We start from the raw sequence: 27,385 nt of genomic DNA, 5'->3' as shown, positions 1-27,385 counted from the left end.
CCTTGGCTTATTAGTGACCAGTTTTTAGTTGCCATTTAGATTTACTCTAATAAAAAGCACAGTTTATAATTTGGTTGTAAAAGGAGACATTGGACACTAAACATGTCTTGGCTGATCAACTACGTTTGGGGTAGGAGGAAATTCACCTTCTTTCTGGAGAACTCTATAGACTCCCCGCTCTCTCCCTGCAGTTTGTTACCTGAATTGACACCTTTGCTTACAAAACGTTTGACAGTTGACAAGCTAAAACATAATGCTAATGCACTTTTTTAGGTTGACAACAGGCCCTGCTTAGGAATAGAGGAAAAGAGCCATGTGGTCAATCAGTAAAATGGCAGGCAGATCACACTCAACACAGCTAGAAGAGCATGGGCGACCTGACGAAAGCACTATTAGTCATTCCGTGGAGAATACATTTAAAGAAACTAAATAAAACCCATTTTCCTTGCGTGCTCCTGCTTTGCTTATGTAGCTTTAAACTGCTCACTGTCTGCTTTAGGATGTGAGCACACATCCGCAAACAAACACTTAAATACACGTCCCTTTTCACGCCTGTTCTTTCTCTTTGCTTGTTTTTTGGCCGTGCTGCTGCTGCGCTGGCTAACTGTAGAGGAATGGTTTAATCAAGGTGAGTTTCTCTTCCTGCTCTCTTTTTCTTTCTTCATCATATTCTTTCAGTCTAAGTCTCCATTTTTGGTCTGTAAACTCCTGTCCAGGGGGCCATTCTTTGAGACCTCAGCAGTCTATCCATGTGTGTCCATATGTGCGTTCTATTCATTGTAACTTGTCTGCTGTTTGTGTGTGTCTGTGAGTTGTCTGCCCATTGCTTTAGTGTACACTTACTAGGTACACCAGACCTGTATCTGTGCTCTTTGTCCATTTTATCAGGTCTACCTACAATACACACACCAAAGAGCCAAATCATTGTGTCCACTGTATGTAACATTGATTATCTCGTGATAGTGGTGCATGTCAAGGTCTGGAATATATGAGACGTTAAGCAAACTGTTGGTTCTTGTAGTTGACCTGTTGGATGCATAAAGACCAGAGCGATTTAGATAAGGGCCAGATTGTTACGGCCACTCAACTGGGTTAGAGCGTCCACAAAACTTTAAGGCCTGTGTGTACTCTTGGACAGCAGTCAGTACCTACCAATAGTGGTCCAAGGAGGGACAGATCATGACCTGGTGACAGGGTGGTGGGTGCCCAAGACTCATCAATGCATGAGGGCAACAAAAGTTGTCACATTTGGTCCAAACTAATGGAGCGGGTACGGTGGAAAAAGTCATAATATACAGTGCATCATACATAGCCACAGACAGGTCAGATGGTCAGAGTGTCCATGCTAAGCCCACTGTCAAAAGTGCCTGCAATAGGCATGCAAGTAGCTAATCTGCACCTTGGAACAATGAAAGAAGGTCAGATAAGTCCCATTTTCCTGGTCACATTTTTTTTTTACATCACATGCCAGCTGGGTACCTGTGCAGGTGGGAAGTGATGGCACCAGGATGTACTGTGGGAAGAAAACAAGCTTGGGCAGGAAGTGTGATGCTCTGGGCAAGGACCAGGCATTGGGTCCAGACATTTAAGCAGTCAAAAGTTTGACACTTGCCACCTACTTAAACATTGTTGTGGACCAGGTACACCGCTATATTACACAGTTATTCCCCAATGGCAGTGGCGTCTTCAGCAGGTAAAGCACCTAAGTTGAAAGGCTCCGCCTCCCTGACGTGCATCTGCTCCGTAGCTTGGCCACCACGATCAGACATCAGGCACAGTAGTGTCTTTGTTTTGGAACAGGCAGGGGCCTTAAGAGTTAAGACTTGGGACTCCTGCCTCTCTTGGCTGACGTCATCCTCCTGGCCTCTCCTGTGGCTGTCACTTGCACCTGTGGTCAGCATGTGAGGTTCAGGCACCACCTTGGCCACCTGGTTGGGTACCTGGTACACACACATTGTTCGGGAGTGGTTTGAGGAATGTGACAAAGAGTTCAAGGTGTTGACCTGGCCTCCAAATTATCCAGTTTCTTCAGATCTTGTGGAGTCTATTTTGTGGAACTATTTTCATGGCACATGGACCAACAGCACATTAGGCAGGTCATATTGTTTTGGCTTATTGGTGTAGGTGCAAGTTGTAGTTCTACAATTACAGATTTTGCCCCATTCATCAATGCTCAGGAGCCCCACAGGTCCACTACAGAGCAGGTATCATTAGGGTGGTGGATCATTGTCAGTGACATGGTAGTGAGTGTTGAACTGGTACAAGTGGATCAGGTACAGCAGTGCTGCTGGGGTTTTTAACAATATGCCACAATACCTGCCCACAATGTATTTGGATTTAGCATTTGATTTACTAAGACTGCAGTTTATCACACAATCTATGCGTAGCCCCATGGCCTAATAGCTGCTTACTCCTGAGGCGCATGGTTTAACAGGTGAAATAATGCAACAGTCAACAAGGTAGAGCCAAATTTTAAACTGAAAGTTCAGTGTCAAAGAGAAAACTATTTTAATAATTTGAACATATTTAAATTTAATATATTTAAGTTTTCCCTCTAAGGAAGAGAAACACATTTTGCATTTTAGCATGCAAATGACCAAGAGACCAGTACATGATCGTGTATCTTGCTGTCATTTCTGCTGCCAAGTGACCCGTACTGTACCCATGCTGAATTTGGTTATTATGAATATGGAGTACCAGGGGTGTTGAGCAGGAATGTACATGTGGAGCTGGTAATGGGGTAAACCACTGATTGGTCAAATGCAAATGCCACAGAAGAGTCACACACAACAACACTGCTAAAAAATAAACAAAGAAACCCACTAGTTAGACAGAATTGCTGGACTCTTCATATAAAACCAAAAGTTCAGTAAAAGGTAAAGCAGAGTTTGAAACTCCTGCATTGTTGGTACTGTTGTTTGGGTTTACTGTAAATGCTAGATTTGCATATGAAATCATGTGACCACTCAAGCTAAAGAGAATTCCTGGTTCCGTTATGTGATGGGAAACGGGTATAATGGAGTGCACAGTAAGTGTTTAACCTGTAGCAGCACTGCTGTGTCTGATCCACCTGTACTAGAGCAACACACTCTACTACTGCAGTGCTGAGTATGATCCACCACCCAAATATCTGCTCATTCAAGTCTGGTGGAGGTCCTGACCACTGAGTAACAGGATAAAGAGGGACTAAAAACTTGTGTAGAGAAGTAGTTGGACTGTAGTCTGTATTTGTAGAACTACAAAGTGCACCTATATGGTAAGTGGACCTGACAAAATGGGCATTATGCATAGATATATACCTAATAAAGTGGCCAGTGAGTATAGTTATGTGTTAGTGGAGTAATATTCATTAGCCTACTCTGCTGTAGACATCTCCCTCTTACATTATGCATTATTGAGAGGGGGATCCACTACAGGCCATTAGACTGTCGTGTGAGGAATGTGTCTTCATCCTGTGGTGTATGTGCATGTATGTCTTGACATGAGATGAACTTGACATTTTCACTCTCCAGAGGTTCTCCTCTACAAAATGACTCTCTCTCTTTCTTGTCTTCTATCAGGGAGGAGAAATGGAGAGAATGACAAAAACTATGACACACTGGACCTCCCCAAGCGCTCAGAGCCCACTAAAGGTATGTCCAGACCTGGCAGTTAGCAGTAGCACATCTCTGACCTTTCCTCGGAGCTGCTGTCACTTCCCTCAGAGCTGCTGACAAAAGCCTAGGAGTTTTAAACTTCTCAGACTTTCCATCAAATTACTATCAACCGCAGCAGAGTATATGCATTTCCTGTAGAACAGGGATCAAAAACCACGGCCTCCCCAAGTTTTCCACATCGCCCGTACGATCTAATCAAGCTTCTGTTACGAAGTTGGATTTTGCTTTAGCAAAAATTCCTTTCAGCCTAAAAAAAAAGAATTCCTAGCACGCAACTCAGTTTTTTCAAAATATGTACGTTTAGTGTTTTACTTTCAAATGACATTGATTTTGTAGGGTCACACTGATCGATCAGTAGTACTTATGTTGTGTAATAAAGGTCTTTAGGGATAAACACCTGATTGACTTTTAACATCACTAGCTGTATAAGTTCACATTGTAGCCTGCAAATTTAGGTGGTGCTAAGTCCTTTACACACTCAAAGCAACTTTTTTTTTTTTTAGTGTTAACCCCCCCTGGTCAAATTCCATGTTATGTTTATTTTCTATTTTTCATTTTAAGCTGCTTTTGGAGATGCCAGCAACTAATCAGATTAAACCTTTGGCCAGCGTTTTGCAAAGTAGATACTAGGCATCAGCCAATCTGTCATCTTGGCTGTTGTTCTGCCATCACCAGAGACAACAGTGATTGATCGAGTGAGGTCAGAAAGTTCACAAAAATGGACATGGGGTGTGGGGGTGGGGGGGGGGCGGTGGGTTGCCTACAGAAAAATTGGGTTTGATGTGCAAGATGTCTTCAGTACTAGACACATTGATTTGTTGACATCCAAATAAATCTTATAAAGGCCTTAGCATGACTGAAGTATTGCAGCTGTATCCGCAGCTACCACATCAAAGAAAAGGAAGGGCAATGGGCATTTTGAGGGGCAGGGGGTCAAGGGGAAAACATAACCGTGAAATGAATCCATTGCAACTTTGTTTTCAAATGAAACCGAACATAGAGGTAAGAGCATAAAATACTGCCCAATCTCCAGTATACAAGGTTTCCTCAATGCCAGTGGGCGCCAACTCTGCTCAGAGAGATATACCTTCCTGCAGACTTTAGCTGTAGCCCTACTTGACCCCACTTCACCTATCTGATTATTGCCTTCAGACATCCTTGATTAGCTAAATAAAATGTGTTGGTTTCTTGTTTGAGCTGAAGAATGGAAGTAGATCTATAGAGGAGGGTTAGTGACCATTGCTCTATGCTCTGAGTTATAATACCTGCATTTGACTATTACTGAAGCTTGTTTTAACAAGTTATTATCAGCACTTACTGCCATTTGTTCATTATGGAATGTAAATATTTCTTAAGCAGACATTGTCGGTGCTTTATTGGTGGGATTTTCAGTACTGTGGTGATGCATACAGATCAAAATTACTCTACAGATAGCTTGTTGAACCGGAGCCAACCAACTAGCTCTATTCCCAGAGCAAGGCTGAGGTTCGCCTCACTGAAATAGATCTTGAAGAATGGCAGAGGTCATTTAACATGCAATTATTATACATGCCAACCAAGAGGTTACTTGTACAGTCTGAGGGCAAAAGGGCAGTGGCTCAAGCCCCTCGGGATGGATCTGTGCACGTGCCTGCGTACAAGAGCCAGGAAATAATTGCTGTAATTAAATTACTGGACTACTATGAGAGATTTGGTTGTCACGCCTGGCACAATGAGTCGGCCCTCAGTTTAGTTTGTGAACTAGTCGGCTAAAACTACGCCACCAAAAAGGTTGATACTCCAGGTACGGACAAGCAAAATCTGTGAAATAAGGCTTTGTTTATGTGTACACACTGCAGGGTGGACCAAATGTGCTTTGTTTTTAATGCAGCCGATTAAAAACTGTGAAATCCGGGGTGTGGGAGTCTTTTCAGGAAGAGGCTTTGTTTGGAAAGAGATCCTGTGCTTGTATAGGAAAGGCACTCAAGAAACCTCAAGGAATCACCACATACCATATAATATTACCCCCCCCTTCACCCTATTGTTCCTGAGAGGGAAAGCGAAAGTGTTCAGCAATAGAGTATTTGGGGATGAAGATGCTGTGATTAGCCATCCCTGCTAGAAAAAATAGTATAGACATGCTAGTATGTTGGTCAGCAGCAATGGAAGCTTCTATGCTGGTCACCATCAAAACTGATATATGTTGTGTTTTGGATGCTGCAGGTCAACCAGCATGACTGTGGTGGGTGACCAGCTAAACCAGCACTAGACCAGCATAAACCATGGAATTCATGCTGGTCTGTGCTGAATTTGTCAGCATCAATATGCAGCTTTTAAACACCGTGCTGCAAGTTTAGCAGTACAAAGCAGAGATGGTAAACATGGTGTCACTGTGGATGACTAGCACATTCCGACCGATGATAACATGCGGCAAAACTTTAGAGGCTCTGGCACAAGTTGCATTGAATAGTTTGGCAAAAAAATCAGATTTACACAATTTCCCAATTCCTCCATTTCTCCAAAAGTACTTTATCAGCCAAGACATGCCAAGTGACATACTTCTTTTTTTTTTTTTTTTTTGCACTGTACCTACAAGGCCAATGTAGCATTAAGCATGGTAGCTTAAAGTACGGGCAACATTTAGACGTCTTCATGGCCACAGCTACCATTTTTAGCTAAGTGGCTTGTCAAACTTCAAGTTTACTTGCTTGAAATGTTCAAATGTTGTGTTTTTCCATATTTGTGAGCAAGATAGTGTATTACACTGTATTTGAAAGACGATTGACTCAATATGAGCATGTTGCCAGTGATTTGGTGTGGCTGGCTTTGGCGCAGCTTTTTTTCTAACTAGACTAACTACCTGATGTTGGGTAAGTACACCTTGACATGTTGGCACATTATCTGAGGAGAAAATACCTTGTGTAGAAGATGAAAAGTCCTCATCAGCAGCCACAGTTGTACCGGTTAGCTCTTTTAGCATATTAGCTCATCTGAAGAGGCAGCCTCTATCACTTATCCATCACGCTGTTGATTTCCTTCATGTAATTTTGACTAATTAAACATGTTTTCTAATCTTTGTGGCTCTGAATTTTGTTAGCCTCATAACACCACACTATAACCTAAAAAGCCTATAGCCCTATGTTCATTTCAGCCGATTTTTTTCTTTGCTAGTGTTCAACCAAATATATGTTGTTTAATACTTATGGTTAATTCAAATATCAGAATTATTCAGAATGCATGTCCCTAAACTCAATGCATTTAGAGTCAAGTGGGATGATTTAGATGTGCTGTTAGCTTGATGCTAATTGGTGAAGTACAAGCTTTCATTACCTTGCAGCTCCAGTGCAAAACTAAAATGGCCAATTTGTGACTACGTTTGGGGTATAGGGGAAAAATTGTGTTCATCTGCTCCATTCAACATGAAGTTTAACTCACAAATGGAGATAAAACGTTTTGTTCCAACGGGAACAATATGTCCCTGGCCACATTACAAACTAATGGCAGGTAATTAATGTCAGTAGCATTTTCTCGCTCTCTGAAATTAGCCGCATTAGCTAGTGGATTCCTTGTTAAACTAGATCACAATTAATTGAGCTGCTTTACGGAAGTAAGCCGATTTTTCCCTTTCGTTGTTTCAGGTGAGTTTAAAGGACCACAGTTACACTGTGCTCATTAATGGGACTCAATTGCAAATGATCTCCAGTCTTGTGTGGTTCGGGAGGTGTTGATTGTGTTGTCGTCAGGGACTGATGGTTATTTAGTGGACACAGCTGAAGCACTTTTCGCGTAACACAACTTGTCATGGTGTTCCAGCAGAATTAAATCCTTTCACATTACCAAAATGTTGAACTACAATATTCTGCCAATGGCTTTTTAGTCTCTTAGCTTGTGCATAAGGGATGTTGACCTGCATTTCTGAAAAACAGGTTTGGGACAATATCTGCTTTTTAAAAAGTACCAGAAACTGAACTGACCTGAACTGAGTAGGTCCAAATGCATTATAGCTTACTGGACCTAAGAATCTTTACAAAGTAACAAGGGGGTTCTGAGTAGGCCTATGCAATAGGCAAGTTTGATCCTCTGCAGTACTATAGGACTCTGTTGGACCACGGATGGTCCTTCGTCTTCCCAGTCACTCAGCACGATGCTAGCCAACATTAGCATCTCTTAGCTCATGTAACCGAATTAGATGTTCGCTTTCTCCTTCACATGTGATGTCATGTTAGCAGCAGTTTGAAAAGATGCAGTAGAGCTTCATGTGTCTATGAGGAAGCGCGTGCTAGCCTTCACCCTACCAGCATAATAGCATCGTGTGGAAACCTGAGAATTGGGGAAAACCTAGGTAGCAAATGGGAATTAGCCGTGAATAAATGGCATTAAAAATACGTAAATATACAAAACCCCCAAAAAAGAAATGCTTACCAGGACACAAAAATAAAAATCGACATCAAACAGATGCAGCAATGCAGCAGCAGTTGATTTTAAGGCCTAATGCTATATGAAGATAGCGTTTTCTTTTGCTGGCACATGGCTACTGTTTATGTGGAGAACAAACAAATATCACTGGCCTGTCTGGAGAAAAAGATCTGAGTGCAATATTGATGACTCTGAGCATCACCTCAGCTGCCCCGGCTATAGCAGTTGGTAAAAGCTGTGACAAACACACGCAATCACATGCTTCTGTAAGAGGATGCTGGACTGAAATCTGCACACAAGCCTGCCACCAGGGGTAAGCTCTTAGCCAAGCAAATCCCTCGTTTTATTTTTTTCCTTCCATCCCGAGCTGGGATGAAGAGCAGACAAGGACACAAAAGTGCATTTGCCCCTCTGCTGAACCTGCAACATTACGACATCCAAAATGTATGACTCTCGTGTACAACATTCAAACTTAGAAGCTACACTTTTCAGAGAGGTTGGCTGTTATGGTCTGGTTTGATATGCTGTCAGATGTTAAATCTCATTATCTCTTTTTTCTGATGAGATTAGATATAATCCAAAAATGATTAGAAACTACGGAGAAAGTGGGACTCCTAACAACCACCTGAAAGACCACGCTTAAACAGCGTTTAAAGCTTTCGTCATTGAGATAGAAGAGAAAATCAAGCTCTACTCTTGCTTCAGATCTGAAATAATCCACAGCCATCCTTCCACTGAGAGAAGACAACTCAGCCCAATGGGCCTGAAAGGGTGTGTACCTGTCAAGGAGCCTCACTGACTTGTATACAATGGTCATTTTGACTGGAGATTAATTTCACAATGGGTGGTCTCTGACTTTTGCGCAGGACTGTAAGCATGTCAGCATCTCTGGAGGATCCTGGTTATTACACAGCTGGAAATTTGGGAATGCTGTCAAACCTGGTCGTCCAGGGATGCTGCTTGTTCCAGCTGCAGGTCAGACCATTCAGACAGGCCAAGAACTCTGGGCTTTTCTTTGTTTGTTTTCTAATGTAGAAAATGAGCCGTGCCAAGATGTCGTCTGGATGTTGATGAGAACATGCATCGATTCGATGATTCACTGATGAGCACAGATATTCACATTGTTGGAAAAACACAAATCTTGGCAAGCTCCCAAACTGCCCCCTTTGCATTATTCATCACTCTGTTGGATGGAAAAAAGAGGTAAGAAGAGAAATAGGTGGTAGAGGAGTAATTAAGGGATCGATGGGGAGCAGTAATTAAAGGCAGAGTGCAGCAGCAGCAGCACATGTGTGTTAACTCAAACACCATATCTACCTTTTACCTGAACAACACAAGTCACTCATGCTCTCTCTCTCTCTTTCTCTCTCTCTGGCTCTACCACTCTATCTCTCACTCATGCACGCACAGACTGAAGCAGGACTTCCGAGCACAGGCTCGAACTCCGGCGTATAGAGGGAAATCCTGAGAGAGTGAGTGTATCACAGATTAAGCTGCACCTGTTTATGTCTCTCTCTCATTCTCCCGTCCCATACGGTGGATGATGACTCAGCCTCATTCACCTCAGAGATGCTTCCTCTGCCTGTGAGCGTCCCGCTGCGTCCTGCTGCATCTGCACTCCTCCATCATGCTAATCGAGGAACTGCAGAATGGAGAAGCCCCGAACGCACAAACACAAAAAGCTGGAGGAAGAGAAAGAGCTTTATTTAAACTCAGACTGACATCAGCACTTTAAGAATGTCATAAAAGGGAATTCCACCAGTCTTCATAATTTTCTTATGGAGTTTCTCTTTTGAGTCTTGGTTCCGTTTGGTGGTTTGTCCTCTTGTTCTTAGGGAGTTTCTCTTTTGAGTCTTGGTTTCTCCCAGTGGTTCATCTTCATGTTCTTAGGGACTCTTGTGAGTCCTGGTTCTTCTCAGTGGTTCTTTCTCATGTTCTTAGGGAGTTCCTCCTTTTATGTCTTAGTTCCTCTCAGTGGTTCTTTCACTTCTCAGTGGTTCTTAAGGGGTTACTCTTTAGAGTTTTGGTACCTGTCAGTGGTTTTTCCTCATCTTTTTAGGGAGTTTCTCCTTTTGAGTCATGGCCCCCCTGAGTGGTTATTCCTTGTGTTCTTAGGGAGTTTCTACTTTTGAGTCTTGGTTCCTCTCGGTGTTTCATTGTAATGATCTTGGAGTTTCTCCTTTTGAGTCCTGGTTCCTGTTGTACTTCTTCTGCATGTTCTTAGGGAATTTCTCCTTTTAGGTCGTGGCTCCTCTCAGTGGTTCTTAATGTTCTCAGGGATGTTCTCCTTTTGAGTTTTGGTTGCTTTCTTCCTCATGCTCAGAAGGAGTTTCTCCTTTTATGTCTTGGTTCCTCTCAGTGGATTGGCATCATGCACTTAGGGAGTTTCTCCTTTTGGGTGTTGTTTCCTCTCAGTGTTTCTTTGTAATGCTCTGAGGGAGGTTCTCCTTTTCAGTGTTGGTTAGTGGTTCATCATTTTGCTCTAAGGGCATTCTCTTTTTTAAAGTTGGTTGGTAAAGTTGGTTTAAAGTTGTTTGTTCCTCAAGATCTTAGGGAGTTTCTACTTTTTTAAGTCTTAAGTTTTTTTTCCCTACTGAACTGATTTCGGTCACGATTCACCGAAGCAAAGTGCACTGAATTCAGTGACGGACAGATAAAGCAAGAGACTGCATAGGTCAGAAGTCCAGCCTCTTTCATGATAAAAGATGGCTTCAATGAACTGGAGACGAGTGCAGAGGAGAGTGAAGCAATGAGTAGCTTTCTCATTGTTTTCCGCTGGGAGGAGGTCGATAGCGTATATGGCGGCGTTCAAGCAATACTTAATTAGAGCGAAAGATGATATTGACAGCTCCTCCGAGAAAAAACTCTCTCTCGCCCTTGCTGGGAAGTTAACTAGCTGGCGTGACTTGCTGTTACATTGAACATGTCCCTCCTCCTTAACAAGTGGAACACAGTGACTGTGGCGTGTCATTAGACTCCAGCAGGCCTCCTCTGATCATTAGGCTTCAGAAGCTCTTGTTTCATTGTTTTGCTCTCTTACTCTTCAGATTTATGGCCTCCATTTTCCACACCTTGCACTGAGGAGAAAAGACAAACGTCCTGAGCCACCTTTGCTTACAGATGCTTGAAGACTAAATTACTTCTCCTCTACTGTCGATTAGAAAGGTGTGATTGTCTTTTTGATGTCTTCATTTGTCTGCAAGGCGAAATAACTTGAAATGGTTGGCTAATTTGTATAGCAAGTACAATGACTACACACTTAAAAATTATGGCCCGTTGAATGTTCTTTAGTAAAGGGAAGGGTTCTATTTCTATTTTCTATTGTGTTGCTAAACTGTGGTTAAGGTATCCCAGGCAGTTGCTAATGTTGCTAGACAGTGGTGGCTATGGTGTCCCAGAGGATCGCTAGGGTGTTTTTAGGTCATTGCTGTCTTATCCTAGGTGGTTGCTAAGATGTTTCTAAGCCATTGCTGTGGAATTCCACATAGTAGCTAAGGTGTTATTAGGCCATTGCTACGATGACCCAGGTGGTTGCTAATATTTTGCTTGACCATGCTATGGTATCCCAGGTGGTTTCTTAAGGTGCAGCTGTGGTATCCCAGATGGTAGCTAAATTATTGTATGACTATTGCTGTATTATTCCTGGTGGTTGTTAAGGCATTGCTAAGCTGTTGCTATGGTACCCTAGCTGGTTGCTAATAAATATAGTAATATGTAAGAGAGTTTTTATGTATTTGAATTTTCTCAACCTTCTGTCATTCATTCTTCCCCAGTTTGGGAACCACTGGTCTACAAAAACACAAATATCTGATTAGAGTTTATTCTTTCTTCTTCCTTTCTCAAGCTTCTTTTCTTTATTTTTCAGTCTTTCTCCTGTCTTTCTTTTTCTGATGCTTATTTTTCTTGTTTTCTTCATTTTTCCTTTTCGAGCCCTTTGTGCTTTTCTTTTTCCTTTCGTTTCCATTTTTTCCTTCTTTATTTGCTGCTTTCTCTCTACCTCTCTTTTTCCTCTTTCCCCTCTGTCATCCATCACAAAGACAGCTCTATCTTTCCTATCCTCTTTTCTGTCTCTCCCTCCTCTGTTACTTCTCTCTCCCTGGTGTCAGAATTCCCACTCCGGCTCCATGCTGCTGGAGCGTATCTCTCACTGCTGGCTTGCCTTTCCACATTTGGAGATAAACGTGTCTTTGTCAACGCTGGTGGAACAGCAGCCGCTGAAGCACAATTTGTCCAGGCAGGCTGGTTTTAGTCCTGTGCTAAATTACATGCTCACTTATTCATCACTGGATCACTCATACAGCAACATCTTGTAGCCATTTCCTGGTCAGTTAGGCTCTGGCTGGGCAATATGATGATGTATTTCTCCATATTGTTCATGACAATAACTGATCCACTGGGTTGTGCTGCTGTGAGTGAATGGCTAGACCTTTTCTCCCTCATCCCCTCATGTTTGCCCCATAACTGATCCCGCAGTTTTTGAGATATTAACACCTTTCCAGGTCCAGAATGTCTGGGCTGATTGTGTAATTTGGGCTTGTATACAGCTTTTTGATCGGATGCATGGTTTTCATCTACTTTTCTATCCATTTCACATTCACTATCTCCAGGCAGGCCCCCAAGCATGAATTCAACGTTGACCTGCACGCATCTGTTAGTAATTTTTTTCATCCCTTGCTTCTCCTGTAGAGTGCCACTCATTTTCGCCACCACACAAGCTCTATGACTTTGGTGCTCTACAGCCACCAAACTACATGTACTCACTAAGGGTATTACCTCAGACTCTACTGCACAGCCATACTGACCCGTACTTCTCTGTGTCTTTTATTCATCCCTCATTCCTCCCATGGAGTCCCATTGGTTTTCACCCAAACCCCAGCCCTGTTTTTTGCTTTGCCAAACAGACACCAAAATGCATGTACTCACTCAGGGCAGGTCCCCAAACTCCAATCTACAGCCATACTGACCTGCACTTCTCCACTCTTTTTTTTTTTTTTATTCCCCGTTCCTCACACAGACCCATTCATGTCTAACAACACGTAGCTAAAACTTGGCAACTCCCTACGAACAACTAAACACCCTATACACCATGGCAACTGCCTACCAGCATTTTAGCACCTGCATGGGATACCATGGCAACACCTTAGCAACCACCTGGGATGCCATAGTAGCTGCCTAGCAACAACCTAGCAAGAAGTGGGAACCATTTAAGCTGCAAAACCAATACATTTTTAATTGTCATTACACCAGGATTTCTGCATAACATTCCAGACTTGGCAAACATTTTCTAGACATGCTTTGATTGAGTCTGTCTAGACTTGCTTTAGGAAAACTGTCATTGAACACATTTGCTGAACGTTCCTTTTGTAAGTGTCTTTAAATTTGTTATGTTAAAAGTTTTCTTTTAATGCACTCAAGGCTGCACATCCTCTCTCTGCTGCTTTAATGGACACTAACGCTTTTATTGCTAGCAGACCACTGTGTGTCTGTGACTAGATTATTCCTGAATTTAGCCGCTGAATGCCAGCTGCTGCTGTACCCCCCATGGAGCTGGCAGGCTGCAACAGAAGAATGGCAGCTTCATCCTGCCGTGCCTTGCCAATCATTATCACGCACTCGCACACACAAACACTGCCCACTGCGCCAGCAGAACCCACTCTTTCACAACAAATGATCATCAGCCTCCATGTGATCTTGAGAGACTGCGAGAAATCTCTCGACTCACTGTGAAAAGGCGACAATGAAAAGGGCCTTTTCCCATTATTCTGTGAGTTTGGCAGTTTGCTAGTGTTTCCTTTGTACTTTCACTCACTGGCCACTTTATTAGAAACGCCCACCTTGTGCTTCCACTTACTGGCCACTTTATTAGAAATGCCCACTTTGTACTTCCGCTCACTGGCCACTTTATTAGAAACGCCCACCTTGTGCTTCCGCTCACTGGCCACTTTAGAAGAAATGCCCACTTTGTACTTTCACTCACTGGCCACTTTATTAGAAACGCCCACCTTGTGCTTCCACTTACTGGCCACTTTATTAGAAATGCCCACCTTGTGCTTCTGCTCACTGGCCACTTTATTAGAAACACCCACCTTGTGCTTCCACTCGCTGGACATTTTATTAGAAACGCCCACCTTGTATTTCCACTCACTGGCCACTTTATTAGAAACACCCAGCTTGAACTTCCACTCACTGGCCACTTTATTAGAAATGTCCGCCTTGTACTTCTGCTAACTGGCCACTTTATTAGAAACACCCAGCTTGAACTTCCACTCACTGGCCACTTTATTAGAAATGCCCACCTTGTACTTCCGCTAACTGGCCACTTTATTAGAAACACCCAGCTTGTCCTTCCACTCGCTGGCCACTTTATTAGAAACGCCCACCTTGTGTTTCCACTCACTGGCCACTTTATTAGAAACATCCACCTTGTACTTCCACTCACTGGCCACTTTATTAGAAACGCCCACCTTGTGCTTCCGCTCACTGGCCACTTTATTAGATACACCCACCTTGTACTGTCTATAATTGACCACTTCATTTTCTGGGAGACAAAGCTGCATCACTGCATCCTTACAATCAGTATAGAGGCATTGTCCTCCAGCAGCAGGTAACAGTGTGTGTGTGTGTGTGTGTGTTTGTGTGTGTGTGTGTGTGTGTGTGAGAGAGCTGGGGGAGGCTGGCGGCTGGCTTAATGATGGGTGTAATGTATGATGCCCATCGTTAATCTTGTGTAATTGTTTGTGAAAACGAGCCCTTCGCGCTTGGCCTGCTATCTAAGAGACGCCACTTTTACTAGAGCAGGTGTTCTATGTGCTCACTGACTCACACACACATAAACACACTACTCACAGCTGCAGCCTGCACTTAAAAAACTCTTCACCTGAAAATGACAACTGGCCCTGGACAGTTTCTATTAATTACCAACTGTTAGGATTTTTGAATGGAGCTCAGGAGGCTTTCTGACTGCCCTGCTTTCTTCTCTCATTCTCCTGCTAGTTTCTTTAAAGGCTGCACCTTCGTGTTCCTCTCAGCTTAGGCTTTATGCGTGGATGTTCTGAAACATGCACATGCTGTACAAACATATTCAATACTGTGCAAAAGTCAGTGACCTCCCTTCATTTTGCTGCTGTTGGAACAAATCATTGTAGGTTTTGGCATCATTTGAAAATGCTTGTTGCCTTTTACGTTGTGTGTTAATTTCATGATGAATGGACCAAAGAAAATTGTCAAACGTTACTTGGAAATATGTCTGGTTACATTGACTTACATTAAAAGTAAAGTATGTTCTTCCCTTCTTCTATAATGTTACCATGCAGGGGTTTCTTCCAACAGCAGTGACTAATTTAATTTCTAGTCAAAAACAGAAATTTTATGAAGCACAAAATATTCATTTTTCAGCATCAGGAAAAAATCAGAAAACATACTTAACAGAAAAATTCAACTGAAGTTAATTCTTTAGTATTTATTGTGTCCAGTCTTTACTTTTTACTGCAGCTTCTATTCATTTCAGGAGACTCACTTTCAGTTGTTCAAAGAAATCTGCATGGGTATTTTTTCACACCTTCAAAGTTCAGTCTAAGAAGTTGGTTGCATTTTCCCTAAAAAAAATCTAAACATTGGATGTGGGGATGCATTGCAGTAGTGAGAATTAAGGTAAAAGCCAAAATATTTATGGACATGGTTTCAGGCTGTTTAGAAGCAATGACCCATAAGGTTGATGTTTCTAATAAAGTGGGCAATGCTAGATCATTGGGACAACGTGTCCACCAGGGTGTAACCATATTGGTGACCACACCAAGGGCTGCACATTTCATCTTTCCCAAACATATTTCAAAATGAAAGTTCAGCCATGAACCTCAATCCACTGTAGAGAATGACCTTGAAGTCCCTCCAGAGTCTTTCTTTCGTTTGAAGCCAGTGTTTGGCTGTTTGATCTCAGCTTATGTGTGTGCGAACATCAGGGGGAGGTTTTAATAGCAGCGCTACACCGAGTTAATGTCTGCTGGGTAAAAATGTACTTGAAACCTATATAATGTTCACAAAAAGGTTCACATAACCATGCCATAAACATGGCATGGCAGATGTCATATGCTGTCATGAGGTGTCAAGATTGATTTTGTTTAGGAATATCAAATATCGTTACAGCTAACTGTATAAATTACAGCTCAAAGTGCAGACTTTCAGCTTTAATTTGAGGGTATCACCATTCAAATCAGATGAACGGTGTCAGAACTATGACCATTTTCACATGTAGCCCCCCATTTGTAGAGGCTTAGAAGTAATTAGACATACTAATATAATCCTAAATTAAATTTTTATGCTTGCTTGCTTAGACATCAGTAGACGTGGAGTTTTTCCCTGATGATGCTCTGCCAGACGTTTAATGCAGCCGTCTTCAGTTCTTGCTTGCTCTTGAGATGTCTTGCCTTCAGTTTTGCCTTTAGTAAGTGAAATACATGCTTGATTAGACTGAGGTCAGGTGATTGACATGGCCTTTTCACTAAAAAAAAGTCTTGGATTACTGTCGCAGTATGCTTAAGGTTGCTTTGTCCATTTGTACTGTGAATCACCATCCAATGAGTTTTGAAGCTTTTGCCTGAATTCTAAGAAGACATTATAGTTTTATCAGAATTCCTCCTGCTGCACTTATCAGCAGTCACATTATTGATAAATCCAAGGGAGCCTGTTCCCTTGGCAGCCATACATACTGGCACGATAGCACTACCTCCACCATGCTTTTCAGATGAGGTGGTATGCTGTGGATCATGATCCCTTCCTTCCCTTCTCCAAACTCTTTTTGTCTCATCATTCCTGGTACCAGCTGGTCATTGTCTGTCCATAAGATGTTTTTCCAGAACTGTCAAGGCTTTTTAGATGTTTATTGGCAAACCTGTCCTGTTTTTGAGGCTTTTTATCTTGTGGTAAACCCTGTATATTTACTCTAGTGAAGTGTTTTTTTGATTGTTAACTTCCTGGAAGGTGTTCTTGGTCTGTCCAACTGTGAAGAGGTTTTTCTTCACCAAGAAAAGAATTCTTCTGTCATCCACCGCAGTTGTTTTCTGGGGTCTTCTAGGCCTTTTGGTGTTTCTGAGCTCCCCAGTATTCTTTCTTTTTAAGCGCCAAATACATTGGCGCACAAGATAACCTGGCCACACCTGTTTGTGCTTTCTCTCTGGTCAACTCTAAACATTTTTCTGCTTACCTGTAAGTGAAATAATGAGGAAATAACACACACCTGACCATGAAACAAACAATTCTCCCCCAAAAAATGGAGGGACTCCATTGGGATTCCTACACTGTTCACTAGCCTTGGATGTAAATACCATCAAATTACAGCTGAAAATCTCTCACTTCAAATATACATTGGTAGACAGCTAGAACAATAATGTTCTCAACGTCCAAATATTTGTGGACCTTAGTGTATGGCATGTTTATGTCATGGTTATATCAATGTCATTTAGCAGGATGCAATTAAGTAGTACTCATTATAAACTGGCTTTGATTCAGTCACGTCATTAGCAGAGATCCTAGAAACTCCCAGCTTTATTCCAGGCTGCTTCCTTTAACACTCCCACACAAAGCCATGGGCATACACTTTCGGGCAGGGAAGACGAAAACAAGGTGACCATGAAGGTGTCGTTACATGCTTGTTAACAGCTGTGCTGTACGTCTTGTTTTTGTTCTAAGAGACAGAAGGGGAGAGAGAGAGAGAGAGAGAGAGAGAGAGAGAGAGAGAGAGAGAGAGAGAGAGAGAGAGAGAGAGAGAAGGGCAATAGTGATACTGATAGTGATAGCAGTAGTGCCACTTTTGAGACTGGGTGAGTAAGTCGTCGTATGTAAATCCCAGAGAGGGCCTTTGTAGCACTCTCACGATGATGGATGACTCATCAGTGGCCAAGAGAAGGAACCAGGGATGGATAGAGGGATACAGTGGAGGTGAGAGGAGAAGGAGAGCAGAAAGGATGTGGTTACTTAGCAAGAGAAGAAGCAGCATATGAAGAATGGGGCATGACACCAGGCTTGCGGTGGGAAATCCCAAGGCAGTCCGACTGAATCAGACGCATCGAGCTGAGCTGGCATCCCGGCAACCTTGAGCTGCCTTTTCTAGCCAAGAAACAAAGAAACAAAAGACTTAGTCTTTTAACATGCTTCCCTTCCCTGCTCTGCTCCAGGGTTCTCAGTTAATGGCAGCAGGTCATCGAAATGTTATCATGGATGGGTCAACCACGAAAAGACACTGTCCTAACGACTGTAACATTGACCACTAATGTTAGCTACGTTATCAGTAACATAGCCCAGTCAAAGTTAACAATAATAGAAATACTAGCTAGTTAGGTCACTAACAAGCTTAGCTGGCTGCCCAAAGAAAAACATGCATCCCCAAAGTAATAACTTTACATTAGAAGATGAAAATGTTCGGTACTTTTAATGTAAGTCAAAGCAAAGAGGTTTTATTCCATGTGATCTTGGAGCGTTTCTATTGGTCCGTTCATTAGGAAATTTTGAAATGATGCAAAAGGCAGCTGCTGTGTTCAAATGATGCAGATAGACATGAAATGATAGACTATTTGTGCTAGCTGGCTAATAAGCAAGCTAGTTACCCAGCTAGATAAAGCCAAACATGCTAGCTTGCTTAGCTGGACATAATAGCTGGCTCGCTAAGGTAATTAATTAATAATAATTCTTTATTTTTATATGGCGCTTTATCAAGGACCCAAAGACGCTTACAATTCAAAGTACATAGATAACACACTTAACACAGACAACAAGAGCACAATAATACAGAAAGACAAGGCAGTGTATGGGAGGTCACATGAAGGAGCGTAGCAGACTGAGGGCAGGTGATGAGTTTGGTGAGGCAGACCAGTTTACATAAATGCGTAATGTATAATGACAGGGTCAGACATTGACGGCATGAGGGAGGTTATAGGCAAGTGCGAAAAGAGAAGATTTCAGGTTAGACTTGAATACAGAGAGTGAATTGGATTGTCTGACCAGTGGTGGAAGAGAGTTCCAGAGTCTAGGGGCAGATCTGGAGAAAGCTCGGTCACCAAAGCCTTGGAGGTTAGACGGAGGGATGGTAAGTAGTCCAGCTGAAGACGACCTGAGAGAGCGGGGGGGTGGGGGGTTTACAGGGAAGAAGAAGATCAGACAGGTAAGAAGGGGTAAGACCGTTAAGAGCTTTATAGGTGAGGAGAAGAATTTTGAACTGTATGCTATATTAACAGGAAGCCAATGGAGACGTTGGAGAACAGGGGTAATGTGATGTGCACGGGTGTGGGTGAGGAGACGGGCGGCAGAGTTCTGAACCATTTGAAGTTTGTGAATGGAGGAAGAGCTGATTCCCGCTAGAGGAGAGTTACAACAGCTGTAGCTAGCTGTCATTGGCTACAACAAAGAAATGTTTTTTAGAGATGATGTGTTGAATTTTAGAAATATAAGTGACCAAAAGAACATATGATAAAATACCAAATGTATTTGCTAGCTGGCTTGCTAAGGTAGCTAGCTATAATCATTAGCTACAAGAACAGAACCAGAGCACCAAAACAAATTCACTAATGTGACTTGATGAAAATATGATACTGGTATTTAAAAGCTTGTGGCATACTCCCGCCCCCCCGGGCCTCGTCCTCCTCCTCCTCCCGCTGTCACTCCTGTGACTCGCCTCCATCAGGGGAGCTCGGGCTTTGCACTCTGCTCCCTCCACACTCGTGGCTCTCTCCCTGCCGCCCTCACCAAGCTTCGTTGCTGCTGGGTGTTCAGGTCCCGACGATGACGGCTGCGCGAGCCGGCAAGAAGGGTGGCAGGCGCTTTCAAATCTTTGGTGAAAAGACATTATAGACATTGTTTACACTTCTAAACAACCAAAAGAACAAATGATAAAGTCTTGAATTTTGAGTTTTTGTTACATTTGTCTTGCATTTTACTGGTAGGCGCAGTGCGTAGGCACAGAGAGGGAATCCAAGAGAAACAGAAGCCTCAGAAGAGGGAAAAAACCAAGCGACATGTGGGGGGATTTGGAGAAAAGAAGCATCCTGTACCACTAAAGGCCTGTGTGAACCTGTTACAGATGGTTCCAATACGGTATGAATAAGTGTGGATCCCACAGCTTAAGCTCCTCCGTGTTTAGTTAGCTGCACAGCGACAGGCCTGTCAGATTAGCGGAAAGTTTTAAGGCCATCACACGTCCTTCCTGGAACCAGTCCCCTTTGAAAACATTGCTGACTTGTTGGTATATTTGACTTAAGGCGGGTTTGTACTTCACCCACAGACATCTTCCTCTCTCTAACTCCTTGATGTGGCAGCAGCATGTAGAACGCCTCCATTCCCCTGAACCCCAGTCAGATCCAGGCACTCCTGCGCTTCCGGCGATTTGCTCATCACGCTTCCTGCACATCCTGTTTCAGGTGTCGTGTTTTTAGCGCATAATATCATCCTGACATTTTTGCCTCCCATCCAGCAGCAGATACCATGTGTACTGTGATGTTAATAAGCATTCATAAAATTGCAGAAAAAGAATCTGGTATCTTTTCCATTGTGGCGATAGGAACCAGGGGTCACGGCATTTACAGCACATCCAAAAACAACAGTGAACCGTATTCATAACTATTTCATATAATACCTTTTTCAGCAGTGCTGTCTAAATTGTGGCCCCCAAGCCAAAGTTTGATTTGGCCCACTAGAAAGTTGTCCTAACCATTCCCCCTCCCCAATGACAAAACAAACATTTTTATAATATATATATATATATATATATATAAATATAATTTATTGTGTTCATATTTGTATTGTATTCACATACTGTTTTGTATTTTTGGCCCTTGGCCCACCACAAGCATTGCAATTTGGTCCCCTTAGACAAATATGTTTATCACCCCTGTTTTAGGGCATTAAGTGCTTCAGACATCTGGGTCATGTCGCCACCACTGAGAACAGTCCTGACAGTTTGAAAACTTCCCTAGAATATCATGTCAAACTACTCTGCAATTACTTTGTTTACATTGTGATGATTTATTTAATAACAAAGAAATAAATTAATGATAGATCAATGACCTTTAACTGGGCTACAAGGCTTACGGTTACCAGGATTACTGCCTGTAAGACTTCATAAACAACGAAGAGGCAGGTATGTGCCCAAACAGACTAATTAAACAAGACACAGGTGAACCTAATGATGAGCAGACGGAGCTGGGAAGTTCCTTGATGCCAAGAATGGGAATTTTGTGACAGAATCCTGCTTTCCCTCCGTTTCTCATGCGTAGAAGCTCAGAGCCTTCTCATGATTCCATTTGACAGCATACAGACCCTGTGGCTGTCATTCTTCCTGTCCCCTGGAATGAAGAACTTAGCAGATGAAACACTGTCAACACCTTGCTTTCTCTGCCTGTGTCTCTCTCTCTCTCTCGCTCTCTCTCGCTCCCGCTCTCTCTCTCGCTCTCTCTCTCTCTCTCTCTCTCTCTCTCGCTCTCTCTCTCGCTCTCTTCCTCGCTCTCTCAATTGTTAGCGCGACTGGACGATGGTTGCCTTGGTGATTTCGACTGCTATTTTCAGGGGGGTTAGAAGATGATGGTCTCCTTTCCTCTCTCTCTCTCTCTCTCTCTCTCTCTCTCTCTCTCTCTCTCCCTCCTTCTCTACCTCTCTCTTTTCTCACTGAGGTTTTGAATTGGTGTGCAGCAGCAGCAGAAGGCCGCCAAGCCGTCCGGCCATGCTGAGCCCTTGGGCTTCAATGCAGACGTCGGCTCGTATAGAAAATTCCTGTACCACTAAGTAAAAACAAGATAGAAATATGATCAGACCTATCTGAGAACTGTCTGGGTATGGTCCTAATATTCTAATGATCATGCTTGATTGACATCCATAAATTCAACAGTCTTGGTTAGTAGTTCTTGGGTCAGCTTTTGCTTGGTTGTTAGCTTTTGTGCAGTGAGCTATTCTGCCTTAAATACAGAAAGTCAGTGGAAAATGTGTATTTTTGTAAAAGCTGTGAGGGCAGGACAAGCCACATCAGCCTCGCGATTGGTGAGGGTAAAGCACTTCGCAAAATTAGGACCTCACAGCTTACATTAATTGGGGCAAATCTGGGCTAAAGACTACATCGGTCATTTATTATTCACTGCACTGTACAGTTTTGTTTGACAAAGTGTTCCATTAATAAATCTGTTTCGCCTGTATGTTCATTAGCATGTCGGCATTACTGTCTGCATGCATTTGCTTGGGATTTTGACCAGGTGTTTTCCTGAGATTATAGAGGGCCAGCCTTTTGACCAAATACATGACCTAAATTAGCCTGTTAATGGACTTGCTCCACTAAAACTCAAATTAAAAAATCTAGGACAGAGATTAATGTTTGTAAAATTATCACTTCAAGGCTAGATTAAAGTTAAAATCTGACTCTAAAGCTCAAACTTCGGTGCTAAAGTTAAACACTATGGAACTCGCATCTTACATAAACATCATTTTCTATTGCACACTTGTTCCAATGTGGAGACGTATGAATAAACACTTTCTGTTCAAACTACAGCCAATTAAGTTATAGAATATGAGGAACATGGGACAATCTCATGGGGTAACATATTGATGTTTATATAGAGACTGAGATACACATGAAGGAGGAGTGTGTATAATGACTGACTTCAGATAGATGAGATGGAGAAAACCATTGCAGAAGGAAAAGAAGAAAAAGCTTCACTCCCAAAAGCAGGTTTGACGTCAGCCTTTTTAGCGAGAGTTCAGTTCAAGTTCTCAGACTTCAGTTCAAGTTTGGCTTCTTTAGTTTTGCACCAAAGCTGGGAGAGTTTCAAGCTTCAGATTAGCTGTTTTAGCTATGCAGCATCCTTTTGTCGATTTTGATTGGTAACAGTAAGTCATATAGTGTCAGAAACCACATAAGCAGGTCCATATCTGATGACTTAACTTGACATGGTTCGGGGCAATTGTTGATATATAGGCATGGAATTTGATGATATAGGCATGCTATTTGCACAGTGCTAATTGGTAGGGTATAAACATCCAATTATTGTTATGCAGAATTGGGAGCATGCTCTTCTGTTTGACCGTCATGGGATGCGAAGCAGCTGTTGCCTAGATGGCACACAGCACGACAAGAGATGGGCACTGTCCTTACATCAACACTCTGTTCCATCCAGCAATCTGCCGTGTGTTTAGAAAGCTCGATCAGAGACAGCAAACAGAAAGACTTTTGTTTTTATGTCAGTCTTCTCTTTGAGTCTGTAACTTCCTCTCCCTGGACGGCCAGCCTCCTGTCTGTTGATACGACCTGCTGCCTTTGACTCTCTGAAACAAAGACGACCCACTGACTTTGAGACTTCCTGTCACATCGAGGTCCAGTGTCTGACACACACACTCACACCGACTGTCACAGAGCTGAGCTCTAGAAATGGACACTCACTTTTCCTGCTGTGCTTTAATGGCCTTGACCGCCTGTCTCAGTCTTTTGCTGACTCTGTTGAGATGATGCTCCAAAGGCACCTGAGATGTTAAAAAGATTTCTTCACAGTTAAAAAGCCGTCGCAATCTTTTCATTTTCTTCCATTTTTCACCATTATGTGCACATTCAATTGGACATTCAACTGATCATGGTGCAATTTGAGAAATGTAGATCTCTGAACCTTAGCATGAAGAAATATCCAGCTCTCCAGTTTGTTATATGGATATGGTACACTTGTCCATTAATACATTTGCTCAAGGGGAATGATTCTGGCTTCAGATGTGAAAGGTCCAGTGCATGAGCCCCCAAATTCTATTACAACCTTTCTAGGATAGGTTGTAACATGAATGTGAGAGTGGACTGCCAACAGACCAAACAACAAAGCCTTATAATGGGTATATAAGCAGAATCTCAATGCGAAGAGGCTAACTGAACTTTGGGGAAAATGTAGCTTGAGGAATGAAAATTTCCCAAAATGTTCAATCAAATGATTTTACAGCTATTATTATCATTATTTAGTGCCATCATGTTGGTTCTGACTCCTGGCAACCATATGGATAGTGTTTCTCCAGAATGTCCTGTCTTCTGTTTGCGTCTTCAGGCTTCTTATTGCTGGCCGCCCTCTTCCTTTTACCTTGAACTGTTCTAAGGATAACTGCCTTTTCTAATGAATTTGTTCTTCACAGTATATATTCTGAAAGCTTCAGTTTGCTTATATGCGCATTGAGTTAGAGGTGAGACTTGAAGTTTGGTCAAGAATCCATTTCTTTCTTTGGCATTCAAGGTTCTCCCAAAAGTCAGTGCCACTGCATCAATATTTTTCCTGTTACTCTTTGTTAATGTAGAACTTTCACATCCATAAAGGACAGCAAAAAAGACAACATCCTGGACAGTTCTGATCTTTGTAGACACTCACTGTCACATTTTGACTTCACCCTCACTCTGCCGAGTGTCAATCCGTATCATATTTCTTGACTGCTGGATTCATTGTTGTTAATAATTGATCCAGGTTGGCCAGGGGTATCCAAACTTATCTGCAAAGGGCCAGTGTGGTTGCAGGTTTTTATTCCAACAGTGCAGGAGCATACGTTGGCTAAAGACGGAGACCAACTGATTAAACAAGTGGAATCAGGAGCACTCCAGCTCGTTTGGCATGTAAGCCTGCAGCCACACCAGCCTGCTGTGGATAAGATTGGACACCCCTGAAGTTGGCCAAAGCTTTCCACCACTTCTGCTTCTTCACCATCAATGATAAAGTTACCGGTAATTTCCATTGTCAAAACCTTCGTTTTCTTTATATTATGTTGATGCCTCAAGATTTCCCGCATCTTCAAAAATACAAATGGTAATGGATTGGATTTTATGTCTAGGTATCATAATAATATAGTTGTTCTCATGGGCAGCAAATCAATGGTTGAAGCCTTTAATAATCTTCAATGGGCTTGTAGATGGAAACTTCATGGTGTATGTATAGGAGGAACAGTGAGTAGAAAGAAACAGGGACTATGTACTTGATGTGTCCACTGAAAAGTGCCTGTTGATTCATCACCATTTGACTTCGTGTCAAATCTCAACATGTCCCTAATTGTAGCCAATAAGGAAGATGTTTGAACCCAATTAGGCTGATTACTAATTAATGAGCCTCTCAGTGCTTGGCATCCCTTAATCTGTCATCTTTACTTTCTATTAACCTGTATTTAATACAGCAGCTCAGAGCTTGATCCTTATCCCAGACACCTTAGAAACTGTTTTCGTTGTGCGTTTTCTTGTTCTAACTTGCCTAAATCAGATCATCAGACAATTCACAAATACATTCTGAACTCACTCGGTGGTGGCTTTTCCTATCATCATAATATTTAATCATGTGAACTCTCTGCCTATCTTCCAGTGACTCTTTGGGGGCCAGTTGCACCAACAGAGCATAACTAAGATTATCTTAACTGCCAAGTGGGGCAGTCGTGGGCTGGAGGTTAGGGAACCAGCCTTGTGACCGGTTCGATCTTCTGAGCCGACAGTCTGTGACTGAGGTACCCTTGAGCAAGGCACCTAACCCCCAACTGCTCCCCAGGCGCTGTGGATAGGGCTGCCCACCGCTCTGGGCAAGAGTGCTCATTGCCCCCTTGTGTGTGTGTTCACTAGTGTGTATGTGGTGTTTCACTGCACGGATGGGTTAAATGAAAAGAGGTGAAATTTCCCAGTTATAGGACTAATAAGGGCCACTTAATCTCAATCTTAGAAAGTTAGTAGTAGATAAGACTTGTGAGAGGACTTTCCAACTTTTGCCTCAACCAAAGTTACATATAGGTACAAACCCAGTCTTATCAATGTGTGTTCATGTGAAACGTGTAACAGGGATGGATTGCTAAGCAAAACCACTGTGCGTGTACCTATTACTGGCAACATGCTAACTGATTCTACCAAAATAACAAAAGCAGAAAAGCCATGGACAATAGCTCAGAAAGAATGCCTCTGAAGTCTGCTCCTGCTGTAAACACTTCCTACATTGCTAGCTCACTGCTGCACACAGTGCCAGTTAGAGATTCAAGTTGCAACAGGAAAAGTCTCTAACTGGTGCAGCGTGCAGCAGCAGTTTGCAAGCAAATAACCAACTTGTTAAAGGTGATTATAGTAGCTTAGAAAAGGACAAGAATTCAAATTTTCACCTGCTTTCCGATAGGCATAAAGGTTATACCTGGCCTTAATGAAACTTCAACTTATGAACATTTGGTGCAGTGATCTTAATGTTGCGCCCTGAAAGTTAAGACTGACTTAGCTTGCAACCAGGCATAAGCCCTGTTGATACAACCCTAGGGTAATCGAAAGCAGAGGGTGTTGTAGTACTTTGCCATGTAGTACTATCCTCCTCTGCTCATTACAATGCTGTCCATGAGCTAGTTGTGCCAAAGAATGGAAGATGCACACTATGCCTGGAGCTTTGGCCCACCAGGACATGACTTTGAAATACCTGGTGGTAACAGAATCTGTAGAAAGCCAGAGAGAATTTTGCATCTGAATACAACCTACCTGTAGTGCCTCAAAAGGACTGTGTTGGGGTATTTGCCTCTGTAGCGTTCCCTTGCTCTCTGCATCAGAAACTCTCAGGAAAGCTAATTACACTAATTAGCTTGAAGAGCCTGTGGGGTGACTCTGTATGTCCGCTTGTTGTTGGGATGCTTCCAAACCTTCTGTAGCACCTTGTGTTAAATACAGCTCATTGTTTCTTTTGTATGTATGTTCATGTGCTGTCATGTGCCTGTGAACTAGGGGCACTTTCAGAATTAGAAGCACACACCGACAGACTGATATTTGTGTACTTGTAAGTTTGTAGCAGTAATCTGGGTGTGTCCTTGGCTCAGAGACAGGTCATTTGCTAATTATTCATAATGATCCACTGTTGCCTCCTAACAAGCCGCCGGCTAACACACACACACACACACACACACACACACACTAGTGAGGTGGAATGAATTACACAGACCAGTGCCCCTGTCTGCCGGTACACACCGACTGACTGCCTCCTGCCAAAGCAGACATCAACTCACTAGATTACAACACTTCAGATATCTTGGAAGAATATGGGATCAAAGTAATGGAGCAACATTGGTGGCATAGTAATAACAATGTGTGGAGTGACAGGGAAGTGCAAAGTGGGAGTGGGAATCAACAGCAGTTGACCTTTATCAGTAGAATAAAATCAGGTAACGGAGATCGGAAGGACCTTGGGGAGTTGATTAATCCGGGGTATGAAGGACATTTCTACCTTGGCTCATTTTAGGAGATTGTTTTGGTTACTAACCCGAGAGCATAGCTCGGGGTTTGCAACATTGGAACTGTTGGATGAAGCCAAGCCCCTAGAGCCATGGGTTCATCAAATTCCTGGAAGGACAGA

At 42.6% G+C, this 27,385-nt stretch overlaps 1 protein-coding gene across 9 annotated transcripts in view; it reads left to right on the top strand.

Moving 5' to 3' along the window:
* Positions 1–27,385, top strand: part of arvcfb (ARVCF delta catenin family member b) — a 325,507-nt gene that overhangs the window by 262,215 nt on the left and 35,907 nt on the right. For 7 of the 9 annotated variants that reach the window (XM_037531888.1, XM_017709693.2, XM_017709695.2 and 4 more), the window contains 2 exons: positions 611–628; positions 3,561–3,632. The exons of 1 other annotated variant lie outside the window; for it this stretch is intronic. In XM_037531888.1, the coding sequence (XP_037387785.1) occupies positions 611–628; positions 3,561–3,632 (90 nt within the window). The remainder of the gene's footprint in view (positions 1–610; positions 629–3,560; positions 3,633–27,385) is intronic. One more of the 9 variants, XM_017709689.2, reaches the window with a different exon arrangement.

The sequence above is a fragment of the Pygocentrus nattereri genome, chromosome 20 (genome assembly GCF_015220715.1).
Source record: "Pygocentrus nattereri isolate fPygNat1 chromosome 20, fPygNat1.pri, whole genome shotgun sequence".
Lineage (NCBI taxonomy): Eukaryota > Metazoa > Chordata > Actinopteri > Characiformes > Serrasalmidae > Pygocentrus > Pygocentrus nattereri.
Note: the sequence above shows the minus strand (reverse complement) of the source record. Positions and strands in the feature narration are given on the sequence as shown.